Genomic DNA, 11663 nt, shown 5'->3' on the forward strand with positions numbered 1-11663 from the left:
TATTATTATTATTATTATTTTATTTCAATTATTAAATTGTTCTTATCTCAACCCACGAGTTTTCTCCCTTTTACTCTTCCGATTCTCTCCCCCATCCTACCAGCGGGGGGAGAGTGAGCAAATGGCTGTGTGGTGCTCAGTTGCCAGCTGAGGTTAAACCACGACAACATGAAAAGTCCAGATCAAAACAAAAAAACCGAACAAATTATACTGGGGGCTGGTTTGTTAGCTTTTCAGATTTCTAATTGTTTTATACCAAGCCAGAGATTTAACTAAAACCTTCCAAATTAAGTTTTGAGAGCAATTACATTAAATGTATTTCTTCAAGTTATCTGTTTTTCTTCTAATCACTTACTACTTTTCTTCTATTACTATAAGGGGGCCAAATCTGGCAGTGTGAAGAATTACATCTGCAGAAGACACCAAGTTTGAATCTTCCTGCCACAACCAGGATTTAGTAATTTTTCTTTAATGTGCTTAGATGGTAAAGCTATAAAACAAGAGGACAAAAAAGGCTGAAGAAAATCACTGCTCTACTTGCAGATCCCCTGAAAACTTTTCTGTGCCGGCTGAGGCTCTTTGAAACCAAATATAAGTCTCGTGACAATAGATTTGTTTCCTCCATTTCTTTCCACAAACTCATCTAAAGCAGTTCGTGGACAGCATGTTGAATATCACCACGCAGGACCCTCCCCTCCAAGAGGGAAAGCAAGCAGAAGACAATAAAAATCCATTTAAGTTTAGACGGGGATTCATAATTTAGATTATGGATTTTAAAACAAGATAAAAGCTCAAATTTGTATTTCAAATCAACCACTAAACTCCTGGTTACTTTTCAATTCTTTTTTCTGGCTTTGGTTCCTTCATTAGCAAGTCTCCAGCAGATGAGAAATTTTTTTAAGATGCTTTTATATTTAAAAACAAATCTGTCTATCCAAATCAGCAATCCTTCTTTACACAAGAAGCAAGGATTTTAGAAAGAAACTTAACACGGTATTTAGTAACTAGGATACAACCCAGAGTAAAGAGTTGAAGAGAAAGAGATTCAATCATTCACAGATAGATCCAGTAAGATGCAAGTTCTGGAACACTTACCAACCTTCGATCTTTCTTAAAAATGTGGAGAGCAGTTTCTTTCAACTGCTTTACTGAATTTCTGCATTTACATTTAGATGACCTCTTAAATTGTTACTGGCTTATTATTGAAAGGTTCTATCTTTCAGAAATTTAAATTAGATAAGGCTTGATCGGAATGAATGAAACCTTTTATACTTCTTTTATACTGAGTATTAGAGAAAGATTTCTGCCTACATCCAACTTCTCTAACCTTCATCCACCCTCAAAAATTTAAACTTTTGATGCAGCATCTGGGTACGTTAGACAGTGTGGATATGAGATGCTACAGAAGTCTGGAAAAGCATAACTTTTGCTTTTTGCTCTGTAGAGCCATGAGGAAGTTTGGCACGGGCAACAAGTTATTTCTGAATAATTTCCATATGAATTTCACATAGGATAACAGAATGAAAGCTAAATCATCTCAACATACCTACAGATTTTCAGAATGCCATATCCATTTGTATTGTGTTATCTGCATGTACTTTCAAGATCAGAATCTGTATCAGGGCCTTACCCTTAGCACTCTGCTACGCCCCTACAGAGTTCAGTAGGAAAGAGTTTTCCCAAAACACTTTCTTAACAGGTATCCTCCTCTTGGTAGCTCATAAACATCCAAGGTAGCACGGGTAGATGTTCTGAATCCTAATATTCTTGGTAGAAAACAGAAAAACCCAAGCCCCGTTTATACTGCCAACAGGCAACTAGATTTACGGAACACTGTTTTCTGGTGAAGGCAGATACTTATCTCTACACTTTTTTGCAACAAGAACACTTCTGAAAGAAGCTGTCTAGGCTTAAATAGAACAAATGCTGATTTGGCATAAAGGGGCTCTGTTAGTTAACTAGTAATTTTACATAGTCCCAAGTACTACTTTGCCTTTGAGATTAGACCTTTAAAATGAATCCCCATACCTAAAAGCAGGCACAAGAGGTTTCCATCCAGGTTGTGTTGTTACATATACCTAGTAGGTCCTCCTCTTCTAGAGATGAAATGCAAGAAACTGTTATCAGTGGTTAACCACCCTAAGGGCAAGTGGGGGGGTGGGGAACCCAAAAAACCTAAACAGACAGATGTTACCTTGATTTGGCAATGTTGAAGCATATTCTTGAAACATCCTTATTTTGAGCAATAAAGATGTACAGAAAACCTGGGAAACCCCAACCAGAAATGCTCCAACCCCATACGAATGTTAAAATAGGGCAGTCGTTGCAGTAAAACATCATAAAGCACATGATCAAAGTGCTATCAATTCCACAAGAACCAGGATCCCAAATTATTTTACTTCATCGCAAGCATCCTCAACATATACTTGAGTTGATACTTATTTACCAAAAAAACCAAAACAACAACAAAGAAACAAAACCAAGCTTTTCTAGCATTAGTTGCTGCTATGAGGCCACAGATTCACTTCCCTTCTTCATACAAGTGCAGCAGGGCTTGTTTAGCAACTGTGCAAAATCCAGTTTTCCCTCTTGCACTGGGCTTCCAAAGTAAAGCATTTTTATGAACTGTCTTTCTGAGAAGGGAATGAATTCCTTATTATTGACAGCTTACACTTTTAGCTACTGCCCATTTTATGATGCGCAAGAGAACAACTTCCTGTAGGTACTTCGGGTACTCGCAAGAAACAGAAATATAAATGTTACCCTGGTTGGACCTATTTATTTATAATAGGAGGATAATGAAACATGGTAATAGACAAACATAAAATTAGCGTCTGTGAACAAAGACCTCTTTTGGAGGTCCTACAGTTCATGTGCCCTATGTGAAATCCACTCCAGAACAAGGAAACTTGTAAAGAAGGCTGATATCACTGTTCCAAGACAGATCAAAATATTTTGCTTTCACTGCTTTGCCTAAGGGTTACTACAAAGCATCTTTCTTTCTTGACAAAAGGGGGCTTTAAGGGCCAGAAATGACATCTGGTACAGATCACTAAAGTTTCTCAAAAATCTGCCTGTAAATCCATCCAAGTAACATAACCCTGAACTGTAGAACTAACTCTCAGCTAAATACGGAAGTTAGACATGCATTATTTTGGTTAAGCAGAAAACTGAGCAGAGCATCAGAAAGGCTTCACCGTATCTTGGACAGAAAAGCAGTGAAAACAAGCAAATTCCTTGCCCCACCAACCAGTAATGGTCAATACAACGTGAAGAAGAGATGCTGAGATGATACTATTCATTTAAATCATGACACTACCAGTGCAATGACTGAGAATAAGTCTGGTCAACTTAAAAAAATTAAACCAAAAAAGTGTCATTAACCTCTCAACTGTGTTACGGCACACAGTCTGCTGTTGAGACGTAAAAGGAAGTTAGTTCTTTCAGAAGATGGCCTGCTCACCACTTTATTTGATCTGTCATGTCCACCATAGTTTCCAAAAGACCAAAAATAAAATAAAAAGAGTCCTGGAATGCACAAACCAAAGATGAATATGAAACAATGCAACAGTTGCTGACATTTTTCCAATTTGAGTTAGATTACATCTGGTCAGCTCTTTTCCACAGAAAAGTGGCTCAGCATTCAGAAGCAGTCAAGAATCAATCAAATGCTAAGTATTATTTATAATGAAAAATAATGAAATTGAGAACAATATAGAAAGTCACTAACATGCCACTGTATGCATCCACAAGACCTCTGTATCTTGAATGTCCTGTACTGTTCTGGTCCCTCATTCTCAAAAAAGAGACAGCAGAACTCAAAGGGCATCACAGTTCAGAAAAAGGGCTATAACAAGAAGTAACATTCTGGAATGGCTCCTATATGTGAAACAATGCACTAGGACTCTTCAAGCTGAAATTAAAAATTAAGCAGGTTTGTGAGAAATCTATAAAACTATCAGTAATGGAGAAGTTTGTCCATGATCTCTACTTCTAGTATTATGAGAGAATCAAGTGAAACAAGTAGGTGGCAAATTGAAAAGGAAAAAGAGATGCTCTATTGCTCTATTACTTAACGTCATGGATGCAAAAAGTTCATGCTGGCTCAAAAAGAAACTGAGGTTGTCTTCCATGAGTTTAGCCATCTACAGCTATTAAATACAAAGTCACCAGCTCTAGAAACCTCTGAGTCACAAACTGCTGGAGGCTGAATGTATTAAAAGAGAGCATCACTCCATGATTTGCCACATCTATACATCCTCCGCTGAAACTCATCCCCAAGCTGAGGTGCTGAATTAAATGGCTCCTTGATCCAACTTGGTAGAGCTAATCTTATATAGCATTTTTGTCATCACTTCAAGATATTATTTTATATTTGATTTGGATTCTTCCACCAATGTGTTTATTAAGAGAGAAAAAAAATGTATTTACATATTACATATTGAGACCACAGTTTTACGCAGAAAGCGTACTTAATTCAGCCACTTTTACATACAAGAACAGGAAGTCTGGTATGGAGAGCCTTAAACAAATACTTAAGCTTTCTGTAATTAATTTTGTAGCCACTCTGACAATACTCATAGCTTCTAATCTCCCCCCAAACCAGTATACTCCTAACGCTGCATGCCTTTTGGTGCTTCTTCACCTACAAGTAGTTCTTTAAGATACTTTTCCAATGAGGCGTTAAGAACAAACAATTTAAAGTTCCAAAGTAACAATTACTGCTGCACATTGTGAGCTGCTTAGCACAAACAAGTTTTCAAGGTGTAGCTAAAAAAATGTTTACATATTACATATTGAGACCACAGTTTTACGCAGAAAGCGTACTTAATTCAGCCACTTTTACATACAAGAACAGGAAGTCTGGTATGGAGAGCCTTAAACAAATACTTAAGCTTTCTGTAATTAATTTTGTAGCCACTCTGACAATACTCATAGCTTCTAATCTCCCCCCAAACCAGTATACTCCTAACGCTGCATGCCTTTTGGTGCTTCTTCACCTACAAGTAGTTCTTTAAGATACTTTTCCAATGAGGCGTTAAGAACAAACAATTTAAAGTTCCAAAGTAACAATTACTGCTGCACATTGTGAGCTGCTTAGCACAAACAAGTTTTCAAGGTGTAGCTGAAGGTAATCCTCTACTAACAGCTAACGCAAACCAGTAGCTCAGGAACCCTTCCAAAAAGGATAAGAAGTTATTTCTCTTGTTCCTGAAGGGATCACCCAGAAGAGATTTTTAGGGTTACTCCTACTCCTTTGGGATTCTGATAGCATCAGCCAGACACAGCCTGTGTTATCACTCACCTGAAGACAGGATCTGATACCTCAACAACAGCCTATTAAAAATGAAAAAGTAATTGAGTTCATTTTACCCTAGAACTACAGATCCCGACTCCTGTGGTAGTTTAGCTGCACGTTTTATGACAAGTTCAGTAATCATATTTGACCAGGAATTCCTAGCAACTGATAATGAAAAACAATCAAGCAAGTCCTCCTTCTGAAAAAGACACATTTATTTGACTTTATTTTTTCTTTTTACTTTTTTTGAAATTAAAACAAAACAAATCATCTCAGGATCTGGCTGTAACAGGTTAATCAAACATTTGATAAGCACAGCTCTCCAATCTTACAGAGGGAATTTGTTGGTTTCGGCTCATCTCTACTGATTAGATGCAAGCATCAGAGCAACATCACCACCTTCAGTGGTCCCCATCTTCCTGCATTTAGTCAGCACAGAAGCATAAGAAGCAGCAGATAATCCTTATACTGCTTCTATTCTACCCTTACTCGGTTTCTAAATCTTTGCCACTCACTGGGAAAGGTGTTATAACATTATGTAGGTATCAGATATAATGGAGTTGGCCAGAACAGTTTTTCTCTGTGAAGGTGAAATGGCAAACATGAACACATGACAAGGACTAGTGGAATTTCTCCAGTAACTTGCAATTGCCCCCCATGTAGCTGCTGCAAAGTCCTTATAGACTGTACCGAGCAGAAAGAGTAACAAACTGCCAAGTTTCCGGTACAATACTAAAAGAGGGCTACAAGAAAACTGGATAGGAAGCTATGTGGAAGGTACAGCTTTTGGATCGTGTACATCTTACACAGCTGGAATCCCTAAACTAGCAAGCATAGCAGTGTGTGGACTTCAGGTTTGTTCTGGACACAGCATCGCTGCTTTTCTGAGCTACTGCACCCGTGCTAGGAAGTCATGCCAGGAAGCCATGCCAAAAGGGCAAACTGCCACTTGTAGGCCCAAACCAGCTTGTGCAGAACAAGCTCAAATGTGCCAGTATCACATACTGAGCTGTTCTTAGGGTTAGAGAGCACAGACCTACTTTGGGACCAGCAGCATGAGAGCTGCAGATACACGTACTCTATTTCCTGTACAGAAGCTCTGGATTGCTCTAGGGATCGGACTTGGATTACTTCATATTAGTATATGAAGTAAACCTCTGCCATCCTCCAAACAGGATTGTTTCACTTCTAACAAAAGCATTGAGTAAGAAAAATCTAGGAAAGTCCTCATTCCTAACTGGTAGTGTTGCAAGAACTGAAAAAACAATGACTTTAAAAAGCAGCCACCACAAAATCTAGTACTGAAGCATACTGCCACTCTCATGAGCAGCACTATCAAGTGGGCAACTATCGGAGTCCATGGGTTTGGCGTCGATTCAAACATCTAACATGTGATACCTACCACCAATAACACAGAACATTTGGAGGTGGTGTCAGACCTTGGCATAAAAGTTGCTAAACCAGGCCTTATCAGAAGAGGCCTGGATTTTAAAGTAAACTCCTCAGGTGGAGAGATACCAGGGGTGGGGAAAGAAGGGTGAAAGGCAGGAGGGAAGGGAGGAAAGAGCCACGCTTGTCCCGCTTCCTCTCCTTTACCTTGGGAAAGTGAAAGCAGTACAGCTGTTTCTTGGAAGCCTGGAAAAGGTGGTGATTATCAACAGAAATCTAACTCAAGTCAGAGCTGGGCAGATCATGTTTATTCCCAATTGAAAATTGACTTGCAGATAAAGTTTTAAACAGCCTTCCTTTATGTTAACAAAAAATGCCCAAACAACAAGAAAACCCAACAACAGAGCACTGGAACATTTGTTAAACGATACGCCTCTCACCTCAGCAAGACAGTAATCTGCTATGTCCATCAAACAGAGATATAATTACCTTACACAAAAGGCAGTGAACCATGGCGGTTTTTGCTAAATCAAAAGAGTAAGAGCTTGGACAACAAGAAATTGAGAGAGAAACCAGCCCAGAAATAAAACCAGACAAACAGGTTCTACATTAACTTGTAACCTACAGTAAACAGATATCTAAGTACAAAATTAATCAGCTTTTACTCCAAGGATATTTCTTCAACTTCCACTTTGCAGCCACAATCAGCTACATAAAATCACAGTATGATGCACTAACATTAAGGCTTTGGATGTTGGCGATGAAATAACAGCTAGAGCAGGGGCCTGAAACCAAAGAACACTGATATTAAGACATTACAGTTATGATCACAGAGAACACATGTATATCACTAGTCTACATGTGGACAAATATTTGAAAAATCTTCTTCAGCATGTTCCCTAGTATGTTTTTCTTCCTTTATTTTAAACCTGCACAGTTGCAAACCCTCCCTGTGAGAGAAAGAAAAGCCCCAGACTTTTTACAATCAAGGAGTTATATCATAAAACAACCTGTGACCTTTAAATGCTTTTCCTTTTGCCCTTTGTGCTTTAAAGTGCACTGTGCAAGGAAAAAAAAGCCAGAAGCATGACCCTCTGTTTCAAGTGCTCTGCAAAGAATAGGGTTATACTATTGCAAAGTCTGAGATCAAGCAGGTGGTTGTCCTGAATTGGTAGTTTGGTAGCTCACTCGTTTGGCACAGGAGCAAATAACCCCATCACTCTCCAGCCATCAAGTCTCAAGCACTCTAGGAAACGGCGTTGACATGGTTTCCTCCTGACCATTTCTGGCCAAAAGACAACTCAGAGAACCCAGACCAACCTTTCTTTTAATCTTAAATGAACCGCTCACCAGGAAAAATTAAAGGCCACCCTTAATTGACAACTGATATGAAAGGCCTCAGAACAAACCGTGTAGATGGGCATATTAAATATTGCCTCCTCTTTCTAAGGAAAAAGAAAAAAAAAAAGCCACAGAAATATGCTACAGTTGTTGATGCTAATAAATATCCTCGTTAACAATGAACAAGACAAAGAATTACTCCAACTAGCGACTGTGCCCATACTTTTTACCTCTGAGTAGTGATTCGGAAAAGTCTGAACCAATTAGTGTTAAAACATTCTCCTTAGCGAAATTAAAGAAAACAAACTCTTTAACAAAATTCCTGAAAACATCAGTATTGATCATTCTAGGATGAATAATATATTCAAATCATAAATAAATAATAAGTATTTCTGATACTTAGAAGAATGTTTACACAGTTCTGTAAATTCATTCATTAAGTAGTTTTAATGAAAATAAGGGTAAATAAAATCAGTAATACAGCAGCTATGTGTGTGGTTCTTCTCTGCACGTGTGACCTTGGGAGAAAGTAAGAATCAACATTAACTAGTAAACCTGCAGTTGACAGAAAACTGTAACATACATTTCACGTTTAAGGTGCGTAAAAACAGGACCTGTTCGCTAGCCAAAGCATTCATTAATGTTTACCACTGTTATACAACACTTCTGAATTACTCATTGAGAAACTTAATATACACAGAAGTATCCCTGCTATGTAGGTTTCTTCCTCCGAGATAAAATGATTGCAAATCACATTCCTTTAAATGGAGTCTAGCAACAAAAACTAAATAAAGGGGGAAAAGGGCTCCCAGCAGCATTCTTATTTACAACTTGGTAAAGCAAATTTAAAAAAAAGTGAAATTTCCATTTCTGCCCATGTTTAAAAGAAGCAAAAGACAGATGAGTTTGACCACAAGTTAACAACATTTAATACAAGTATCTAGACCTTTTCAATGAATACAATTCACTAGGTTATAGCAAGCAAAACCAGCTCTTTTCAGATGATAAATAAGGGTAGGGACTACATTCCAACTGCCAAAATCTGAAGGTAAAGAGCCTAGCTTATCAGCCAAATGACACCTGAGTACATTTTTCTTTAATTCAGTACCAGGAATATAGAAATAGTTATTTTCTTCTGAAACAGAAAAACAGGTTATTAGGAAGCCAGAATACCTCATGCTCCAACAGTTAAAGGCCATCTCTAAATTTAGAGGCCTCCCAAGCTCCCTTGCCCAGGTGCACATCGTGGCTAGGTCTTGGCTGCATGTCTGGATGAAGCTTCTGTTTCATACATCCCATACCACTCATGCCCTGATTTGCTCTGGAGACTTATTTTACTTATAGGGAAACAGATTTTATGGGGTACTCCTAGCCTAGGCAAGAAACACAGACCAGAACTAGAGTGCATCTGTCCTTCATTGAGACAAAGCGAGAGTATCATAGAAAGTGACCTGTTTGTGGGAAGCACCTATTGAAATACCTGAAATGAAGATTAGCATATGAACAAATGAAATCTCAGCATGATTAACAAACCTAACAGAAGAAAGAATATAAAAAAAGTACTACCTTCTTTTCAGTGGGGCTTGAAGTCTTTGATACTAACGCTGCTTCAACAAGACCCTGCTCAAGTAAGGAGTCATATTTTATGCTTCTTTTTCTACTTCTTCTCTCCTTGTTTGCTGGCTTTTGTTCATTTTCCTCTGACTGAGACACATCTGCACCATTGTCTCCACAAATGGAAGATTCAAAAAGAGGCTTTCCATTCATGTAGGTTTTAGTGATTTTCAGCTTAATTTCTGGAGAGCCATTCTTGATAGGAGTAGTGTTGGGTGGTGTTCCAACTCCCTTTATTTCCTGGGGTTCAAACCGCAGCTTGGCATCTTGGGCCCCAGACTCGCCATTAAACACACGAGAGGTTAGATCTTTTAATTTATCAGCTGGAATAAATGGAAGAGCCTCATGGCCATTATATTTTTGCATGACACCTTCTTGTAGAGTGGCAGAAAGTTGTGCTTTGCCCAAATAGACAGAACACTCACGATTCACTTCACAATTCTGAGTTTTCCCATTGGTATTTCCAAGGATCTCTGGTACCTGCTTCATTTTGATGTAGTTAATTTTTCGAGTTAACAGTTGAGAACTTCTTTTGATGCTAAAGTCCATTCAGCCCAGATGTTTCCAGTCTTACACTGCTATATTAAGACAAAAAGACAGAGAATATTTTTAATAATACAGAAATGTCAAAAGCTACCAAGTATTCAGATAGATATGTCCCCACTAATATAACACTCAAGGTACTTCATTCAAGTTTTACTAAAAAAAGTGTTGCTTACAATCTTCATAACCAAAATACTTCTATATCTGTTAATATGCATTATGAAAAAGTCCAAGAAAAATAGATTGATGAATCATCAATTTTATTAAAACAAAAGCAGAGAGTGAAATCACAGTTTTAATTTTAACAATCTGTTAACAATCTACAGCATGAGTCTTACCCACACTAATTATTCAAAGGTATTGCACTGTTTAAAACAGCTAAGAGTTAGACCTAAGATAGTATCATTAATAACAACGTAAAACAGATGAGTTTATTTCTAAGAAGTCGTGCCAGCGTAAAAACCCCACAGGCCGTGTTACTGTAGCACCTACACCATGGACAGCAGCATCACAAGCTTCTCTTCCTCATGCTACAAACAGGCCCTCAATCTTCCATCAAAGCACACCTCCTGGGGAAACAACACAGCTCAGTCTTCAGATGTATCCCAAAGCGTTCTGGCTATGAGAACGAATAAAACATGAGCATTTTGTATCATGAACACCAGCCCACTGGGAAACAGCTGATTCTTCAGGCCAGTGGCCACACTGTGCAAAATTTAAATGGTCAAAGCAACTGATGGAATTTCAGCTTTTTAGTAACAACAGCAACATCATCTAACACTGGTTTTTCACACAGAAATTTGAAAACATCCAACAAGCTAAAACTGCACTATTATTTGCCCTAGACAGGTTTTCTGAAGGTTCTAAAAGCTAACCCTGCCCATTTCAACATTATACTATCATAGCAAACAAATGAATCTGGCAGAATGACTCCTTTGTGCTCCTAGACCAGGCAAGATGATAGTTTTTGTTTTTAAAATTCATATGCATAGACTCTTCATATTACCAGGTCCAGTGTATACATGATATAGAGAATACACCATCATAAATATTATGAAAGCTCAGCACAATAATCATCATATCCATGCTCAAGGTAACCAATTTCATATATGATTAAGTCCGAGAACTGTCACATCGAATCAAAAATTCATCAAATCTAGTCTCACGTTTCCAAAAAAGTGCAGTAAAAACGATGATGAATAACTATTGAATTGTCAGTTGCTATGGAATAAATCTCTACTGAATCTCACCACCTTGTTTATTAATGTACACAGTTATAATGCTTACAACTGGCATATTCCTGAAACTTGCATATTTGCTACTTCTACATCAGGAGTGGCAAGGTACAAATGAGTATAACTGAGCATTACCCTAGCCTGGCAAAGCTTCTTAAGGGTGTCAAGACTGAACTCAAGGCAATTGGCCAACATGAAACCTCTTCATGCCCAAAGATGCGGGGGGGGGGGGGGGGGGGGTC

The 11663-nt window shown here is 38.2% G+C and overlaps 1 protein-coding gene across 1 annotated transcript in view; it reads right to left on the reverse strand.

Annotated features, from left to right (window-relative positions):
- The window catches only part of NSD2 (nuclear receptor binding SET domain protein 2), a 63840-nt gene extending 53615 nt beyond the window's left edge, over positions 1-10225 (reverse strand). Inside the window, exon 1 of the mRNA XM_009285408.1 lies at positions 9596-10225. Within this exon, the coding sequence (XP_009283683.1) occupies positions 9596-10192 (597 nt within the window). The 5' untranslated portion in view covers positions 10193-10225. The remainder of the gene's footprint in view (positions 1-9595) is intronic.
- Positions 10226-11663: the final 1438 nt, after the last annotated feature.

Source organism: Aptenodytes forsteri, unplaced genomic scaffold (assembly GCF_000699145.1).
Source record: "Aptenodytes forsteri isolate BGI_AS27 unplaced genomic scaffold, ASM69914v1 Scaffold88, whole genome shotgun sequence".
Classification (NCBI taxonomy): domain Eukaryota; kingdom Metazoa; phylum Chordata; class Aves; order Sphenisciformes; family Spheniscidae; genus Aptenodytes; species Aptenodytes forsteri.